This window comes from Protopterus annectens, chromosome 6.part0 (assembly GCF_019279795.1).
Source record: "Protopterus annectens isolate FY-2018-M chromosome 6.part0, PAN1.0, whole genome shotgun sequence".
In the NCBI taxonomy this organism is placed as follows: domain Eukaryota; kingdom Metazoa; phylum Chordata; order Ceratodontiformes; family Protopteridae; genus Protopterus; species Protopterus annectens.
In genome coordinates this window covers 928,447,244-928,468,742 of record NC_056737.1, presented here as the reverse complement: position 1 = coordinate 928,468,742, position 21,499 = coordinate 928,447,244, and the positions used below count along the sequence as shown (strand labels likewise).

At 38.0% G+C, this 21,499-nt stretch overlaps 1 protein-coding gene across 1 annotated transcript in view; it reads right to left on the bottom strand.

Moving 5' to 3' along the window:
• Positions 1-21,499, bottom strand: part of UNC79 (unc-79 homolog, NALCN channel complex subunit) — a 1,772,232-nt gene that overhangs the window by 927,854 nt on the left and 822,879 nt on the right. Inside the window, exon 29 of the mRNA XM_044074575.1 lies at positions 5,855-6,014. Coding sequence (XP_043930510.1) covers positions 5,855-6,014 — 160 coding nt within the window. The remainder of the gene's footprint in view (positions 1-5,854; positions 6,015-21,499) is intronic.

Below are 21,499 nucleotides of genomic sequence, written 5' to 3'. Positions count from 1 at the left end.
GCTACCCCTAATTAGAGTTATTAGAACTTCAGCCATTCTTATCATTTGTTTTTCAGGCATAGAGGCCTGAGTGTCAGTTTTTTAGACATGGATCGAGATATAGGCCTAAGTAATGAAGGAGGAGTTGATTTAATATGCAAGTCCATAGGCTTGAATACACCCTCAGAAGCCGGTACCTGCACAGCTGCTCCAGACCCATCCAAGGTAGAGACATCTGCGAGTTCCATAGTTGAAGCATCTCATGGCATACCGGACTCCGAATGGGTCTCAGTAGGGTTCCACTTCATATCATCGAATTATCATTTCATCGAATTTCAAATCATTGAGACCAAATCATCGGAAACCCATTTAGTTGAAAACTCATATGATCAAATCTCAAATCATTGAAAACTATAAAGCAGCTAGAAATAACATCCCACAGAGTTTTTACTACGTTTATAAAGGGGGGGGGCAAGCCCCTCTGCACCCCCCACACTCCCCGTAACTTAAATATACCAACTCCAAGGTCGCACTACAGTGGGGGAAAAAGGTAATTTCCTACCCCACTGTAGTGCAACCCTGGAGTTGGTATATTTAATTTACAGGGGTGTGGTGGGTGCAGGGGGGCTTGCCCCCGTGCATAAACATAGTAAACAGTGTCTGGGATGTTATTTCTAGCTGCTTTATAGTTTCCAATGATTTGAGGTTCGATTATATGAGTTTTCAACTAAATGAGTTTTCGACGATTTGGTTTCGATGATTTGAAATACGATGAAATGATAATTCGGTGATATGAAGTGGAACCCTCAGTAGAGGCCTGAGAATCAGAAGTAGCAGGTATCAGGGGCTGCAAAAGCGCCTCACTGAGTACCGGTGAACTGGCGACTGGCTTAGGAGAAGTGTCGTCGGCAGTTTTGGACCTCGGCGGCCTGTCTCTGTCTTTATCTTTGCGTTTTTTCGGAATCCCAGTAGTTGGATGGCTAACCGATGACATATCTAGATAATTAAACCGAGAACCGAAATATTTAGAGGTGAAAATATACAGACGACAGATAGTGTGCTGATTAACTAAAGCATAAAACTGACAGCAAGGTACGTCATCGTCAGGGCCTAGGCAAGGAATACAGTACGAATTAAAATCTTTATGAGGCATTTGCTTTCCACAAGTAATGCAATTATTAACTTTTACTGACATTGGTAAGGAGCAGGAAAAAGTTTCCCCAATGGGGCACTTAGCTTTAGTTGAAGACTTCGGTTCTGAAACTCGAAAATGAAAATTTCAGGAGTCAGCCAACCGGCACTTGCAAACTGCTTCTGCTTCTGGCACCACACGGCAAGAAAGACTGATGTAATGGCATCGGCTGCATGTTTTATACCCCTGATGACCTGACGTCATAGAAGACACGACAGCGACCGACGCAGGACCCAAGACTTTGTTAATCAGGCCAACTGAGGGCAACCTGCAAACAAATAACCCAAATGTAATGACTGCAGCAGTGAAACACGAAGAACATCAGGGTTTTACTACAGTCTGGAACCCCTTGGACCTGCACTCTTGCCATTTTAAGGTTAAGATCCAACTCCCTCACTTTATTCAAAATATTTTCCTTGTCCACATAATCGAGGTATTTGAATATAAACTGCCTTGGGTAACAAGAATTGTGTGTAAGAGACATGTGTGTCCTCTCAGTTATATGCTTGAACTGACTTTCCAGTACTTTATGAAGTTTATTGATAACAACGGTCCTTGGATCATCGCCTTCCATGTTCTCTGGTAAACTCAAAATATTCTGCAGCAATTGGAGAGAGATGGTCATCTCTGTGTCTCCTGCTGGACAGAGCAACAACAACTAATGGGCACAGTATTTTTTCATATAAGGGTGTGGTAGCCACAAAACTTTATGGATGTTGCTCCTCCTTACACAGTTTTCAAGATCATGAATTCTGGAGTCTAGGAAGTGGTGACTATTATTAAGTTATACAGCACTCACTTTTATCTGTTGAACTTTTTTTTATTTGATGTTATTTCCTTTTGCTGTACCACTAGTGGTGACTGTATATGATTTAGCTGTGTTTTAGGATTTGAGGTTGTAGACTTCATATGGGTGATGTCTAAACCTGTAGTCTGAATCATTTTAATTAGTGCTTCTAATGTTTGTCTTATTGATTTAATATCTCCTGTAAATTGTTAGCCACATTTCTTTCTGTTTTTTTGTCTTAATAGGTTCCCAGACCATGATGGGTGAAGCCTAATATGGAGAATTTCTCTTGTTGAGGTGAGTAGCAACACTTTCTGTATCCAGAAGTGTCTAATCTTGTAAATGTGAAGCCTTTCACTTTGGAAATGGTTATTAACTTGAGTCATGAAGAACTGCTTCAAAGGATGTCTTTGATGTAATTAAACTATCATTTTGTGGAATGGGGCAAGACAAGCTAGTTAGAAAGTAAACTTCATTAGCCCATCTCCATGTGTGACCACTAGTGGAAGTTTAGGTTGTGGAGTATGAGGAGCTCAGAGTTATGGCTTTTTAATGGAAGAGGTGTTGGATACATAAGGTAGGAGTATTCTGGAAACGTATGTAAAGTACAGCTATTTTAAATTTACTCATCACTTTCTGGACCAACAGCAGTTAGGATTAGTGTCTATAGTAGAAGTTTATTAGAGAGGAGTGTGTTTTCTGAGGTTTAAGTGAAGGCAGGAATTGAGTGAGTTATGTAACTTCAGAATGACAATGACCGAATGACTGTACAGAAGACTGTAGGCTGGATTCATGAATGCCTACACTAAGTGTACACGAGCTGTATTCACAAATATCCCTACCATATTTGTTGTGCTGTCTATTCATTTAGAAAGACTATACTAAACGTAGACATAGTCTACACATTATTGCAACCTTTTTGAATCCCCCACAGTATTTAAGGTTGCAAGAAAATAAGTACAAAAAACTAAAATTAGGAGGAAGAAGGTGGGAGTTACGTTTGTGTTGTCTATTCACTCAGAATGGTGTACACTTAGTGTAGGTGTTAAAGAAGGAGTTGTACTTGTATTCAATGAAATCTGAGGTGCAGTGGTTCTTTTTTACTCAAAATTCAGTAATGGCTAAAATTGTTGGGTTATGATTTGTTATCCAAACTTCTAAGGAGGTGTATTTGTTGTTTATGCTGTTTATACTGAGCATTCCTATTGTAATAGTTACTACTCTTGCAAGTATAGGTTAGTTATTGCTAATAATATGTCCCAGTGATGAATATCAACTGTGTAAACAATGGAGAACAAGGAGAGGAATAATATAGCAAGAGGATTTTATGTGATATGAGTACGACATAAAGCAGCGCAGATTGCACTTGTTATATGTAGTATATAGGCTTAATATTCATCTTAAGTGTAATCTGTTGATAATATGTACTTGGAATATAGGTTGCTTAACTATATTGAATAACAGATAATCATCATGTTATTATGTTCATACCCTTTATTGATATATTGACATAATGTAATACAAACTAGTAGTCCTTATATTTGGTATATGGACCTTATATTGATTTTATGTTAACTAGTTTCTACTGATAATATATTTAATAGATGCTTGACATGAGTAATTTTATATTGATAGCATATACTATGTATGCATATCTACATGCATGTATATATATATATATATATATATATATATATATATATATATATATATATATATATATATATTGTTTTCATAGTATCTTTAAATGAAGTGATTCTATATGTCAGTGGTAAATCTGCATATCCCTGCCCTTACATTTTCACCTTTCATTAAATGCTTACTTGTCCTTCATGAATGCAGTTCTTTGCTCCTTTTGAAAAACACATTTTATTTTAAAGAAATTAAGAAAATGGTAGGAAAATAATAATAAAAACACAGAAGCAAATGCTATCTACTTTTTCCTTGCAGCTTTTCCTTTGCTGGATTTGTTTACCGGTGCCACCTCTGTTAATGTAAATAATCCACAGTAGCAGACATTAATCTCGGTTCCACAGTAGCAGACATTAATCTCGGTTCCATCACAAGGGTCCCAATAATCTTCTGCACTTTGTTTCTATCTGTTGCAACAAGGAACTCTGATGCTGACTACACAAAAAAAATCCTACTAGGTCAGGAAACCCTTTATTCATTAGGGAGCAAGTTTTATTTTTTTTTTAGTGAATGAAGACACTCAAGGTTCTTTCACACAATGTGACATTAAAACTGGCACCATATCCACTGATTACTGCCTTTTTAATTGTTTTTACTATTTGTGTGAACTTTCAGCTTTTAGTAGAACTCTGTTTCGTTAACTACACTGGTTCACACAAGTTTCTACATTACATTTCATGTCGCCAGTCTTCACTTCTAACAACGACTCATCTAAAGAAGAGAACTGTACTGCAAACCTTTCTGCCGTGTAACTTAGCATACTGAAAAGTAGATCACCTCATACTATTCAACAAGGTACTATACTGTTCAACCATCCTCACCACAGGCACCTAACTTCGCATCACTCTATAAGCATTTTCACAACATGTATTTTCTTTATATTTGTTCTTACAAGAACTCTTGTCCATACACCAGATGTAACTGATGTCAAAGCCGTTGCTAATATGGAAGGACATCCATTTCCATATCTGGAATGATGTCTGAGACACTTTGGTGAAGAACTATATATCTCTTTTGACAATAATTCTTTTCAGGTTACAAAAAAATTGTCTTCAGGTTTGTAGTACATGTTCTCAGAAAGTATGATCTGCTTTATGTCCACAAAGGTCTTTAATGGTATTTTCATTCAGTCTTATAGTTGAATGTACGATGAACAGTGTGTTGCTGGTATTACTGCCCAAGTCTTCTACCTTTTACTCCTATACAGCAGCAAATAATCAGTCATATGCCAGTCCATAGGAATAATGTCTGCAAATTATGACCAGCTGCTGGAGTTGAAGGAAAAGGTCTGCCATCATCAGCTCTACCTCATGAAGGACTTCTTGATGTAATTCCTCAAGTCTAACTGGCAACTTCATATTCCTTCCCCTAAGACAGTTCAATAAACTAGTTGTGTCTTATGTTACATTTCTTGAAGCAAATTATTAATGTTGCATTCTACTCATGGCATTCAAAGACTGGTGAAGAAAGAGCAAAAATTTCCTTTGTTTGTCTTTCTCATTAGGATAGCGACAAGCGTGTCAGCTTGTCATGTGGAAATCAGGTATTTTGGTTCCCCAGAAGGGAGTTGTGTCTTTGAGCAGTCATTTTGTAGTGGCTGTGCACTAGACAGAAGTATCTAGGTTTGATTCCTGCATGCTCGATCTGTTTCTGCCTTACAGCTATTGCAAATGATTAAGGCTATGAACTGTTAAGAAGCTGCTTTCTAGCATCCAGGGTTTGAATCTCTAGGCCTCAATCTGTCTACTGTAAGACTCACAGCAAGACACTTAACCACAGTTTGCTCTGAAGCAATTGGAAAAAGTCAACTTGACTACTCAGCAGTCTCCTGGATTACATCCATAGCAACTACCTATGGATGTATGAGCCTAAGATACACAAGAGGTACAAGTCTGCTTTATATTTTTCTTCCTTCATCTATAAGCATAACAGCTCCTCATTTCTCTTTAACATTTTAGTCTTCTCTTTGCTTATCTATGTCTAGAACTCCTTTTGTTCTATGCCATTGAATAGCCACAACTGTCCATTTACTTGTCAAATATCAATAAGTATATCCATAAAAACAGTAAATCTGAAAGGCTTATGTATGCTTAATTTTTTTACAAAAGATAGTCTGAATGAGAAGTGGCATGCCACATAAAATGTAACACAGTATAATAACACTGCAGTACATTCAACATTAACAGTTCACGTGGACAAAGTACCTTTTTCTTTTTCACTGTATCTGCTGATATTACTGTTGTCACTGTACAGAGGTCCTGCTGTGGCATGAGGTTTGCAGCTGTGATACTGAGCATTTAGTGTATTCATTGTAATGTATATCAAATGTAATACAATCTTGCTGTCCGATTCTCGATAGGGATACTATGCAACAAAAAAGAAAGAAAGAAAGAAACATTAAACTAATTGCTGCTTTGCGTCACTTACCTCCGAATTTTCTCACACATATTTCTTCAGTACTAATAAGTGCAAGACATTTTACAGCCTAGATGACAGACAAACAGATTTTTGTGCTACTGTTCTTGATTTAAAAATAAGCCCCAGTTGTTGGCAAATACAATATTTTCAAAAAATTGTTATGCAAAAAAACTAACAGCTCATTGCTTCCTTCACCAGGTGAAAGCCAACTAAGAAGGGTCTTCACTATGGTAGCCATAAGGCGGTCTGAATATTTCTTCATTTTTTTGCTCTGGCCCTAAGCATGCTCACATCCTGCAAGACATATGCACTGAGGCAGTCTGTGGAGAGCATCCCCTTACTTTCTAAAAAGGTATTTCCCCCAAGCAGCCCTGCTTCTCTGCCCATGGCACAAGTAGTGGCCTCTCTAGTTTTGACCAGGGAGATCTCAATGCCCTTTGTGCATCCAAGTGTGAGTGAACTATGCCACCTACAGTGGGAGAGGCAACAATTCATCATTACATGTGTATGTAACACAGTGTTCCCAAAGACCTGAAAAAAGAGGCTACTATTGTATATGAAATGAAAAATAAATGAAAATAACCAAAATAATGAGATTTAAGCATTAAAGCATTCAATTAACAAATGTTAAAAGCTATCTGAAATTCTGTCTCTCAGTTGTTACTGTATTCTATGAATTCCTAAAATAATTTCTTGGGATATAATTAGTGTTACACTTCTTAGGATTTGAACTTTGCACAGAAGGAAATGCTTGTAAAATCAAAGATAATCAACTAACATGCTAACATGCTAACAGACAGCTATAGCTACAAAACCTGTAAAGTAAATTTTGGTACAAATCCAGAAGCGGAGATTTGACTGGGCTAGATCTTGCAGTAAGAATTGTTTTCTTTGCATAGAGTGAGATACAGGGTCAGTGACTTCTAATTTCTCTAGTTCATTATTTATAATTTGTAATTTTTAGATAGGAAACTGAAGACAACATTTATTTAATAGGGGTTTCTGCAAATAGTACTTCTTTATACTCTTAATGTCTAGCATTCCCAGGGCTGAGTATATTAATTGAGGGGCTTCAGCCTTCGAAATAGGGGAAAGGGACTTGTCTCTCACAAAACTAATTTTATTTTAGTAACTGAACATACTTTCAACCATCATGTTTGATGTAAAGCATGTTTAGTACTTCCTAGTTTAGAAAAGTGCCATGAACCAGATAAGGTCACTAATATTTATTGATTAATCTCAGACATAAATCATTATTAATGCATCTACTGGCAAGATAAAGAATTTTCTGTACTGAAGGCAGAATCAGATGTATTTATGCTGCACCATTAATTATAGCTGTGCACAACAATGAGAATAAAACACAACACATGGTCCTAAACAAGATGGTAAATAAAGGAAAGAGATGGACACAGTAGTCTAGATTGAATATCAGTGGCCAAAGGTGGGTTAGCGATAAATGTCTCCACAACTGTGTCCTTAAAACTAGAATGCAAGGTGAGTGGGAATTCAACGTAGAAGCAAGTATTCGAGTAGGTACATAGAGATGCAAAGGATAAAAGATAAGTATCACGGTGCAAATTATGCAACTTAAAATAAAACTAAAAACTAACTTGAGGGATGCTGGTCAAGACAAAACAAACTTCTGTTGTTCAAACAGGAACAGCTTTTAAACACTTTTGCCTTTTTCATAAGACTTCTTCATAAAAGTTATAAGTTCATGAGTAAGTTAAAACACATGACTACAAGACAACAATAACTGGCAGTATTGCATTTAAGTGCATAGGTGCATTAAAGTGCAAATCTGGTAACAGTGCAAGTTTGATCACTATTAGCAAACTGTTCATAAAACCTATTGAGCCTTTTGAGTTTAGTAACATTACCGCTCCTTCAGCAGCTGGATAATGGCATATCTATGACTATCAAGTATCAATATATTGGAGAAGCACATTTTAAGTACAAGCCACTAATGTTATAGCTTTGTTTATGTGTCTACCAATATCCCATTGAGTTTGCTTTTGGTTTTAGATTTAAGGATACAGTATATAGACATAACAGCAATGACACCAACAAAGAAAAATTACTTAAATATGTTTGACAATATCATTCATCTATATAAGGACTTTGAGAAAAAAGATGTGGGAAATGCTAGCAGTACTGCAGGTGGGAAGGCTGGAATTGCTACGATCACTGAAACATGGCCCAGTCACAAGAGAAGTGTTGGAATACAGGTAATTTAGACATAGCTGTCAGCTGTATATCCCCAAAATGTTCAATATTACCTCTCACAATGTGAAACAAATGGCTAAACTGCAGAACATTCATCAACAACTTCAGGTAGGAAGCTCATGACATGGTTATTAATTATTTTCATAGTTAAAATGGGCTTTTTAATTAACAAATGAATTAACTAATATAATTTAATATTTCAGCATTATTTACCATGGATACTGGTTAAAACTTCTGAACAAATGTAAGTCAAATACTTTCAATGTAGAGCGACATTAAACACAGAAACATTTTAAGACTCAGAATGAGACATGTTCCTCATAAGGATGTATATTAGAGTGGTATGAACTTGGGAATCACAGAAAAGATGCTGGAGTGGCTATTTATGTAACAAAATTAATAAAATGTAAGGTAGAAGAGAAAGTGAAACATCAAAGTATGAAAGAGGTGAATGAGTGGTGAGGGTCTGACCCCAAAATTAATATGAAAGAAGGGACCATGATGATGGATGAAACAGTGTATCAGCACCCTGATACATGAAGCAAGAGGATGAAAGACTGCAAGGGAAAGTAGGGGAGTGTGTTATCAAGTGAAAAATGATTTACTTATGGATGATCAAAATCCACCAAGTGCAGCCTGTGAGATGCCACGCTCCACCACTGATAGGGAAAGAGCACTAGTATATTCTTAGCTCATAAAACATTCAATCACTAATCATTAAAGTGGATTTTAACTCTTAGGGCGCACTTAGAACCTGGCTTGAACTCGGCACTTAGCATTAGACCAGCACTTTTGTGACCAACAATGATGGCCTCTCCCAGCCTCCATTCCCTCTTTCCCCATTCTTTCCCTCTCCCCCACGTCCTCCTCCCCCCCCTTTTTGTCTTTTCCATCCACCTTCCATCTCTCAGCTCACATATGTGGCCATGCTTCGTTCAGTATATGCTAGTGATGTTATGTACACCTGCATGTACAAACATTTTAAGAAATACATATATTGTCCCCTTGTGTTTCTTCTGTGTGATAAAAAAGTTGGAATTTTATGAATACGTGATAAGGAGTTTTATTTTTCTGGGTTATAACGTTAGTTTTCTCTTTTTCTTCCTATTTTTGCTTTAGATTGAGCCCCACTGGTTGGGAAGCATTTGTAACTTAATTTACCTATGATAGGAAATAGCGCCTGTTATGTATTTATTTGTATATAGATTAGCTTTTAACGTCAACTCTAAAGTATGTAATATATGATGGTTGACTAAAAAATTTTTTGAGGGTTTTTTTATATATGCTCAATGTTGCACAAACATAATGTGATCTTCTAAATGTGCTCAGGTTTTTATGGAGATGATATGAATTGTTTGGTTTGCACTAATTAGTTACTAATTAGGGCGTATCTTGTGTATATAAGGAGTAGGGCTAACTTTGTATAATGTAACCTGATGAAGCGCACTTGTTTGAGTGCGTGAAAGCGCTTGTTCTTTTTTACATTAAACTACTGTTTTACTCATCGTGGTGGTTCCAGTGATTTTGTTGGATAAAACATTCAATAACCCGATACAAAACTGTAAAATTCATTCATTCATGTGTTTACTTGACCCTCTAATAATTGTCATATTCTGTTAAGCATTATAAGGGAAGAGAAGCCTCTTCCAGAGTACATTGGGTATAAGATAGTGAACCAGTTGTTAATCACTCTCTGATAGTGAACAAGGCAGCAATCACAATACACACACATACATTCAGTCCAGTGCAGCACATATAACTATTGGCAGTTTAGATTACTAATTTGCTTAAAAGCACATATCTGAGTCGCAGAAAAAAATCAAACACCTGGCAAAACCCAAACATGCTCAGAGAGAACACACAGACTCCCCAGAGAAGGCACTTTAGCTAAGAACATAATCTAAGAACTAATAGCTAGCAGTCAACAGTTCTAATCTCTGTATCACTTTGTCACCCTAGGGACTGTACCAGAAAAACTAAAATATTGAAGTGGCCCTAATCAATCAAACACCTGGCAAAACCCAAACATGCTCAGAGAGAACACACAGACTCTCCAGAGAAGGCACTTTAGTTCTAATCTCTGTATCACTTTGTCACCCTAGGGACTGTACCAGAAAAATTAAAATATTGAAGTGGCCCTAATCAAGATGGAGGGAAATTAGACATGTTCAAGTGAGGTCACTGTTAGCATAGAGTGATTATGCCACTGTGACATTTAAAACAGAAGGAAAAAGTAAGAGACCTAAGACAAAAATGTTGGCATGAATTTTCAGGGAACCAGATTATGTAGGGCTGGTGGACTGGAGAGATTAAAGAGGAGTTAGAGAAATGGAGTCAAACTAAGGCAGTAGCATAACCAGTGGAATGCTTCAAACGTGCATTCTTGGGATTTTAAAAAGTGACTAATAAAAAAGGCAAAAAGAAACCCCAAAAAAGCAAAGAAGTTCCATAGGCAAGGGGGAGCAAAAAATTAAAGAAATGAATGCAAATGCTTTTTATGTACCATGCAAAAAGAAGGAGAAAGGAAGACAGGCCTTGACAAGTTCAGTAAAATGGGAGGAAAGCCACAGAGGAGAAAAATCAAGCAGAGAAATATGTATTTGTCTTCATATTACAAACTGAAGGAAGGTAGCACACTAGAAGACCAATAGGGCAGAACCAGGAAGACAACGGGTGGACATGAGGCTAGACAGTGAGAAAGGGAATATGTTTCTCTAAGAGAGAAAAAGTCACAGAAGCAACTGTTTGATGAAATTAAGGATATGAAATAAGTTCCATCTGATTTCCTTCATGAATCCTCAAGAATCTGGATGGTATGCTGTTGCAACCACTGATAGACATATTTAACAAATTACTTGTGTTACTATACAAGTATGTAAGAAACAGAATTCTACAGTTGTGCCGAGCTTATAATGGGCAGTACAGAATGAATCCTGTTTATTATAGGTCTGTCACCCTAACACCAACAGCAGTGAAAGCCATGGAGAAAAAAAAAATGAAGGACAGACTTTAATTTTCTGAAGAAAATCGATAACTTGGACAGAGGTCAACATGGGCTTATTTCCAAAAAAGAAACTGTCTGTCAACCCTGATCTGGGTTTATGAATGGGTTACAGGAGAATTAGGTGAATACCAGATAAAGTGATCTACCTGTACATCAATTAAGTGCTTGATTTTTTTTTTTTTTTGCTTTTCTAATTTTTCTTCTATCTTTATAACCTTCAAATGCACCCTCCACTTGCTCTATTACCCCACTTATTCCCTTGGGAGGCAAGAACCTAACAGCTCATTCAATCCTCCCAGGTTATAAAGCTGATCATCAGAGACTAGTACCATCATCCATAAAGAGCAATGGGTTTTATTTTGTTTAGCCCTCAACCCTCATTACATGCCCACTGACACTTTAAGGATCAGTGTGCAATAGGAACCAGTGAAGGCATATTAAGTAGGCAATAATGCTCCACAGGGTGTGTGTTATTGTGCGAATAATGCACACCCACTTCTGAAGACAGACCCCTCCCCCCCTGCATTCTCTCATGTCTAGTGCTAATTAGGGCATTAGCCAAAGGAGGTAAGTGTTGATGAGGATCAGTGGAACAGTAGAAGAGGCCCAATGTTATGATTATTGTTTAATTATTGGGAAAATCTTTCCTTGGCATGTTGTGCAGCATTATAAATAAATAACTTTATGAAATGTCACCACAGGTAGTCAGCTATAATTATTATCTTCAGTGTTCAGTTCAGTCAGAATTAAAGTACTTCCATGTGACTGTGCATGTTTGTGTGGCTACCTTGTTTTAGTGTGGCAAGTGGTACATGTACAAATGCATCAGCTAGTCATTTAATCAAACCACGTATCAATAAAGGTGATTTCAAGTTTCAATGGCTCATTAAGTAGCAATGTACTTAATGTGTACTATCGGGGAGTATATTTTCATTTTGAATGCTGTGCATAATTCTAATGTCATGTTTAGTACCTTGCTGTTATTGGGCACCAAACAGTGAAGCATGGATAGCCTTAAAAAGGCCCCCTGGGGCCATCAGCCTAGTAATCAGCTATGATCCTATTGTAGTGAGGAATCCACTTAACTATATTTATTGTGCTTTCTCTGCAGGTAGTTTGCCTGAGTGTTTCTCAGAAATAAAAAGTACTAGGAAATGAATCACTGAAGCACATTTTCTCTAGTGATGGCCTGCAAAAATGTACCTTTGTTGACCTAACTCTTTACTAGTTAAAAACAGCTGTCTGAGTTTAACATATACCAAATAAATGCATTTTATGTAGAATGCTGCAAGTGCCACTTGTGTTCATAGATGATGGCTTAAAAGGTGTAAACTTTAATTTTAAAACCATGGAATCACTGGTGGAATCACAACATCCATAGGCTGTATAACAGGAGGAAGAAAATCAGAGCAAAAATTAGGAGGTATAGCACCCAACAGAATAAAAGCACTTTCACAAAACTAAACAAACAACTCAACAGGATAAAATAAAGTCTTCCAAAGGCAAATTTTAGGTAAATTTGGCCTCACAGACCAAAGATCACCACTAGGCATTCTTCAGCTAGTTCCGCAATCTCAAAGGCAATACACAATTGTGTGCAGAACATGTTAATGGAGCCGCCTATACTGAGTCAGAAGATAAGCAAACCTACTGGCAGACAAATTCAGCTCCAACTTTACCCTTCTCTCCCCCTCAACCTCCTCTCAAGAAATACCATCTAATATAACTCCCCCTGCTATCACTAGGGAACAGGTCCTCAATGATCTCTCTAAGGCAAAGATCACTACATCAATGGCCCCAGACAATATCCCTGCCTTCTTAAAAGAATGTAGTATGACCTATCAGATCCTCTGGAATTGCTAATGAGTTGGAGCCTCCAAACAGGCTGTGCACTTCATGAATGGAGAACAGCAACAGACATCCCTCTGCACAAAGGTGGGTCACCTACAGACACTGGAACTACAGACCCATAACTCTTAACAGTGTCATATGCAAAGCCATGGGAAGAATTATCTTGGAAATTATCAATGATGGTGTAGGAATCCTCCATACACTGGACTTAACCCAATTTGATTTCATTAAGGGAAGGTCCTGCCTAATCAACCTGGTGAACGTCTTTGAGAAGGTCACCAAAACAATGAACAAGGGCAAAATGGTTCACACTGCCTACCTTGACCTGGCCAAGGCATTTGACACAATACCTCACTCTGGCATTGTTGACAAACTCAAGAGTTAGGGATGAACCCTTATGCCACCCGGTGGATAGACAGCTGCCTTACTGACAGGACTCAGGAAGTTAGAACTGGGGAGTCCACCTCTACAAAGAGGCCAGTCACAAGTGGAGTCCCTCAGGGAATCAGTCCTGGGACTGCTCCCTTTTGGCATTTACTTCTTTGAAGCTAGGTCAATGTCAAGGGCCTCTACCTGACTAAATTTGCAGGTGATGGCAAATTAGGTGCAGTCATAGAATCCCCCAATGACTCTAATGTTGTCCAGGAGCAGCTGACACAAAGAACTTCTGTCAAGAGTCATAGACTAAAAAAGAATGTCGAGAAATGCATAATAGTATGCTTTGGGGAGTCATCCACCCCTGGTAACTATCATATTGACGACACACCCTTAAGAGTCAAGCCAGTAATTGGGACTAAGGGACACACATAAACAGTAATCTAGATTTTTACCACCACATGTCTACAGTAATGAAGAAATCATTCTGTGTTGTACAACTTATAAATAAAGGTACGGCATATAGATCCAAGGAAGTCATTGTTTCACTGTATTCAGCATTCATCAGATTGTACCACTCAACCTCTTAGAACAAAAAATCTGGACAAAGCCATAAATAATAGGGGGACAAAGGACCAAAATTAGGGACAATTTTTAAATATTGCTCTTACAAGCTTAGAAAGATGATACAATAACAGCTTTTGCATTAACATGAATTTTCTAAAGTGTATGAAGTCTGAATTTCAAATATCTGTCATTATTTGCTGGCTTCAATCTTCAATTATTCACCAAAAATTTTCCAGAAAACCACAATTTTATGAAAAATGGACCAAAAATGTGAGGTAAAAATCTGGACATTCTGAAAAAAATCTGTACAGTTGAGAGGTATACATCAGACATATTACTGAATACAATGTCCCATTTGGTATGTACTTAACCAGGCACATCCAACAACTGAAATTTCCACAGAGGTTACTCACAAAAAGAATACAAGGAGTAAGTAATATGTCCTGTGCAGACCACCTCAAAACCCTACCCTTCCATTCTGTCTTCTACAGGCTGTTGAGGAAAGATCTATGCCTGGCATATAAGGTATTGTCAGACCAGATCCTGATGGACCTCCTGCATATCCACAAAACAAACAGCACCAGAATTAATTATTTTAAAAACTTAAACCTTGTCTGTGATATACATATGACCTGTTGGAAAGATAGGGATGTATCACAGAGACTGCCCCTTCTCTGGAAAAGGCTCCCCATCCATATGAAGCAGAGTTCCTCCCTAACTCAATTTGAGTGTAACACTGACAATTGGATGGGTAACAGTAAGTTCATCCTAGGTTTGACACCAGCAGCTGCTAAATGGTTCATCTTCCAGGCCCCTGCTTGTAAATGTTTCATCTCCCAAGATCCTGTTTACACTTATCAAGGGTACACACCTACGAACCTATGAACTTATCAAAATGCTGGCTAACTTTTAAGTTTATGCTCTAATAAGCAAAAACGTTTAGCCTTAACTTTTCACTTTTTAGTTCTTAATAGGATTGTAGTGTGATGGTCTCTCTACCCTGGGCTAATAATCAAGGAGTCTCAATCCTCACCACTGACATGGGTGAGAGATGGTCACTAAAAATAGGAATGGATGTACACAGTATTTTCAGATGCAGCTCTCTGCATCAAGCACAGTTTTCCCCAAGAGCACACAGGCAACACACTCCAGACCTGGGATTGGACTCTCTGTCTCCCCAGATCCAAAACAAGACTCATTTTGGAGAACTCTGTCCCAGTTCCAAGTAGCTGACACACCCATACCTGGGTATTTGATTCACACACACAGAGACACGCGGGCGCACACACACACACACACACACACACACGCACACACGCACACACACACACACACACACACACACACACACACACACACACACACACACACACACACACTCTTAGGAAAGGCTGGCACAGATTTACTAGCTATACTCCTTCTGTCCAGACTTTAAGGTAACTGCACTGCCACCAGTCAACCACTCTCAAGCTCTTATAAGGGTATCCAATTATACTGAGTAAAAGCAATACTAATATAAATGGTAGAATGTAATCAAAGCAGCAAGGCTTTTCAGAGTGGCCATGGTGTCACTAAAATAAGCACATGACTCTCAAGATGTTAAAAGTATTCTCTAAAACACCAGCAACAACGAAAAGCATAAAAATGTTTAATAATAAATAATAAAATAGAAAACATGAGAATACTAAATATCTAAGTAAAATAAACGCCAGAGTTTCAGTCACAGGAGAAATAAAAATAACACAGTTGGACAGACTCAAACAGATGTTGAAAAAACAATACTTAACTAATCTCACTGTATTTCCTGACTGTTTCTGACAGTCTAAAAGAATAACTGTTTCCTAGCTAACTTAATTAATACAGAAAGGCAATATTAAATGCTGAGATGCTTACTTCCACAAGGCAAGGCGATGAGCTTCAAACTAAAACTGAACTGAACTCAGCTAACTAACTGTCTGTGATAACTGTCACAGATTTTTGTATCAGGTTCCAAAGAAAACAAAACTAAACAAAACAAACTGCTGTGAGAGTTCCGTCTTCTCAGTGCTGATTATAGAATGACATCACATTTGATCACCTGACTCTGGTACAATACAAACTAAGAGCTTTGCTAAGATCTGTTGCAGTATTTGAAAGCCATAGAACAAATTCAAAAACTTCTTCTCTTCCCTTCCAGAATTATTTGTTTAAATGTGTACATTTATCAGTTATAATAACAGTGTTGATAGATTTTTAACACAAGCCATCTGTACAAGTCAGGGTGACAGTCAAATGACACAAAATCAGCTATAAAACTCAGTTAACTATGCTTGCATATGTTACACATGCACTGCCCTACTCTGGCACAGATGTCAATACCTCACACTGTCACATGTAGGTTTATTGCTTTCAGCAGCTCCCTTAGTAAGTACTGTGCTTACAAAAATGAAGTTTGCACATCTAAATTGTATGGGTGTGTGAGATGAGATATGCTATGACAGTAAAGTCAGAAGCTGAATTGTTTCCTCTTTTTGCTTCTATTCTTGGAAACTTAACACTGTAATCAGTTTTTCATATGGCTAACAATAGCTCACATTAAATGATTCAAAGACTGTGCATACTTCAGAAGAATCCATCACAAAATGTATCAATGAATTCCAAAACTTTCAAAACTTTAGATCACATACATTTCAAGGTGGGGGACCTTAAGCATAGCTGCTGCTAATGCAATTTGCTTAAGCAATCATGATTTTCACTTATGGATATATGTCTGCCTCCTTTGCTTTGAAAAACTGAATTCAAAAGATCTGCTTGCAATAAGCACTCTCTATCAGCATCCACATTTGCTGAGCAATAACATTATTTTATTATTTTCTGCTAGCTTATATGTGGTAACTAAATAATATTCCACAGTAACTTTTTCTGCCATTGTGCAGGTAAAACACATAACTTTATGAAAGTCTGAAATTTTGGGGCTTTAGCTCCAGCTGCCAGCTTTGACAGTTTTTTTCTCCATCAAATTTCCATTATGTGCATCTCACAATCAGTTTTCCTTAGGGAAACTGCAATTTAAAGTGCTTAAGAATGCACTATGCACTGTATTAAGAAGTCACTTCAGAACACTATGAATGCTGCAGTCATCAATAATAACTGCTATCATAGTGTACAAGTCACATAAAGATTATGTACATACTACAATGGATAAATCAGAATGATCCAATCTCATCACCTACAGGACTTTAGCTGCAAGCTAAAATTAGTTTGGTACAAAGAGTTTCTCAGGTCTCCAATTCCACATATGTCATAATGCGTTGCTTCCCTTCAGGTTCCCAGACTGACAGTGCTACTGCCAGTAAGGAAGAAATGTCTCTAAGTCAACATAACTCAGACAGATAAGGAATAAACAGTCCTCTCACAGGCTTTTTTGTCAGAGGGATGTAGGGTGGGTATGATGAAAAAGATGGACACAGATCACCAGAGCTAATGTCATGTCAGATATAGAACTTCCACGCCTGCATTGATCTTTTCTATCTTGTCCAACAGTAAGAAAAAGTTCCTAGTTCAAATTTCTGTGTCACATCATAGAAATATTTTATGGATAACAGAAGCCTCAAATGCAAACTTGGACATGGGAACCACAAAATGAACAGAAACATCTATGTCACAGCCAAACAAATTTCACTCAAAGGAACATTTTTGAAAAAGGTCTGGAAAGAGACCATTGCTCTATCAGAATGAGATGTATGATTGCCAAGATTGCCAAGTAAAGGTCTATCACACTTTCCATAACCAAACTGTACATGCTGAAACATCCACCAAGATAAAGTAACATATTTTAGATACCTTATTTTGCCAGGGATATTAGCAGGCAAATAACTTTCTTGGCCATTTGGTTTTGTCTAAACAGAATCTTAATTGGCTATGAGCATTTAATTTAAACACGATATAATCTTTGTTAGAGTACTCTGAAAAATGGCAGGCATAGTGATGATAGATTGTTTTAGGTTAGGCTCGGTGGCTATATGTTTTATTTTGCCCACATCCTTTCTGACCATCAAACCTCCCATTGATCAGGTATATCTGTCTAGGGGGGGTGGGGATAGTCATCCAGGCAGCCATGATGGTCTCACCAGCATCTCAGTAATGAGAGATATTTCTAACCTTACAGCATAACCTTGCTGCCCCATGGTGAATTGACCAATTGCATCACTGCAAGTGCTGCTACGTAAGCCACCTACTCCATGCATGGACACTCCCTTACATGTACTAATAGGGGCAACAGTTACCTGCTTGGGTGGTCATACCCACTACTTAACAGTACTATTTCCCTGCATAATGATTGGCCAACACTATCCTGCCAAGGCTCTGTCATCAGAATCACTTTCCCTCTCACCCTCTCAGGATGGGCATTACCATCCTCCCTGCTTGTGCCATCAAGTCCCCAGGCTGCTAAGTGAATTTAGGTCACCTGGGAGGTAGTCAGAACTTTATCCCTTTATGCCACTTGTGTAGGGAGGACTTACCGTTGATAATTTTTACATAAACATTGCATTTGTTTGCATGGACACTGTGAAAGATTGGGTAATGAGGAGCTATGCAAAAAGCCTGGATTTCATTTATTCATGTAGCAGACATAATATCTACTAAAATAATGTTTAGTGGTCATTACATGAGATCTCTGCCCTATCAGTGGCTTCAAACAGGGAGGATACGCTTTTCCAGAAGGAAACTGAATCTCAAGGTAATAATGGGTCCTTGAATGAAGGTCTAATTTGAACTTTCCAATAAGAAAAGCTTTACAATCCTTAAGGCAAGCCAGAGAACAGTCAAATGTCCTTTGATAAAAAATGAGATATCACTGAAAGATGGACTTTAATATTCAAGGTGGAATTCAAGCCTTTGTCAGAAATATAGGTTAAGTACTCCAATCAAAAGACAATGGAACAATGAAGGGATTCAAACATCTAAATTAATACCAAACTGAGAAACAAAGCCATTTGTATTCCTACATCCTCCCAGCAGATCATCTATGGGTGGAAACAATGTTCAGCATGATGCTAAGGGGTAAGCTACAACGCTGGCCATCAAAAGAACAAAAGAAAAAAAAAGATGAGGCATTTAAATGTAGGAACAAAATGTCTGGGTCAGGCTTTCCAAATGGGTGAGAAAAAGATTTTAGATACAGTCATTCATATTGGTTTGTCCAAAAAGTGAGGCTATATTATACAGAAATAAGTTTATGAAGCTAAACAGAGGCTATCAGATATCTACAGATTCCTCTTTCCAAAAAAAAAAAAAAAAAAAAAAAAAATTGGGACTAGTGGAAAGGGAGGAGGGGAATGCAGAAGTCTTGAGAGCCACCAGGCTATTCATGAAGTGCCCCTTACTAGTGGTATTAGGAAAAATAAGTTGCTTCATCTTGTGTTGGATAGAAATGCAAGTAGATCCAAATTCTGCCCAACTGATAGAATAGACTGCACACCACTGACATGTTTAGGGATGACTCATGGAATCAAAAATCAATGGTTTAGCATCTACATTAATGAGTTGGCCTCCAGTGGAGTATAGGTTGCTATCATTAAAGTGACCAAAAGGCATAACCCAGTTTCATACTTTGTTGGTTTCCCAGCATATAGGAAATAAATGAGTTCTTTCTTATTTGTTTAGGTACCATATAATTGCCATGTTGTTTGTGTATATGGTGATAGCAATGTTCAAAAACACCAAGAGGGAGAGAGAGAGAGAGAAAGACAGAGTCAGAGATACTGTCCATTATAATGGAGTGATCCTGTCTTACAGAAAATGTATTTGGCAAGAAAGAGTATCTGCAGAGAATCCTAGAATGACTCTTGACTGTGACAGCTCCATCTGCTTTGCAGCATTCATCACAATGTCCAAGGACTGGAACAGCTAGGAAATAGTCATCCAAGTAAGGGATCATTTTAGAATTTTGAAGTTTCAGGTGAGCTTCTACAACAATCATACATTTGGTGAACACCATGGGGAAGAGGTTAGGCCAAAAGGGAAGGCTGTGACAGTGACAGGCTCCTAACCAGAACTGCAAAAACCTCATAGACTTCATATCAATTTTTATATGCAGGCATATATCTTGGAGTTTGAATGAGTACATTCATTTTCCTTTTGGAGGCAAAAAAGAGTTATCATCACCAAGATCATCCAGAATATAGTCTTTGGGATTAACTGAGTTGGGCCATTTATATTTAGCATGAGCATGACAGTTTAATTGTCTGTGGTACCAATAAGAATCTAAAATAATATCTTTATTTGTTTTCATCTTGTGGGACCTCTTGATGGCATGTTATTCTAGGAGTTTGAGCATTTCCAGTTTTGCTGTCTTCTCCTGACAGGTTGGGATAGCTGGAAGAGGAGGAAGAAGGCCACCTGTTCTGCATTACAAGAATACATGCAAGTAGATCTATACCAAAATGACCCATCAACTGCCTCCATAGGGGGAACACTCAGGTAAGTTCTTAGAGCTGCTGCTGGATTGATGAACCTCCTAAAGAACCATGAAAGTCCTGGCCATGTTCAGGGTTACTGCATCTGAACTGATATCCATTTTGGTTTAAGCCACAGCCTCTCTGGCTACTGATAGATTGTTGGTATTTTTGTTTTTGCTTTTAATGTCCCAGTTTAAACCAAACCTACAGCTGCTTAGACCCTTTCTCATTCCTTGTAAAATAGTGTTAAGGAGTTTTAAAATGGACATCGGTGACCATTATGGTCTTACTGTCCTTCTCACTCTGAGCCTTTCTCTAACTTGAGTAGACATTCAAGAAGAATGTCTGGAAGTTCTTGGTAAACTCTGTCATGTGAAGTAAGGTTTGATGTTGAATGGCAATGCCAGTGCCTACAGCCCTGACTACACTGTCCACAGCATTATGTGCCAGATGCATATAAAATCCAAAGGTATTGTGATAGTCATTGCCAGAGACTTTATCTTAAGAATGTTTTCAGTCTCCTTCAAGAACATATTCAGCACTTTGTTATGGTCTGCTGCAGATCTATCTGGAAGCAAAGCATACGCAATAAGTTGCATAACTCCCTGATAGAAATATAGAGGACATAAAGATATTTCTGTCAAAATGGTCCAGAGATCAAGACTCTGTTAGAAGGATGAACCTCAGGACTGAAGCTTTGGTTCCCTTTTAAGCTAAGCTGTTACAGTAATAGAGTCAATAACAACAGTTTTCACCACAGCATATCACTCTTTGGTGGTGGATGGAGAATCTTGTCTAGATCCTGGGCACAATGGCTACTACATCTGATTCCCCAAGTCTGCTGGACAACATGCGTGAGGGACTACCCATCTTGTCAGATGGAAGGAACCAGTCAGAAGGAGAAAGGAGGCATCATGAAGGTCTCCTTCAGGATATTGGCTGAGTAGGATTCCTGTAGACTTTCT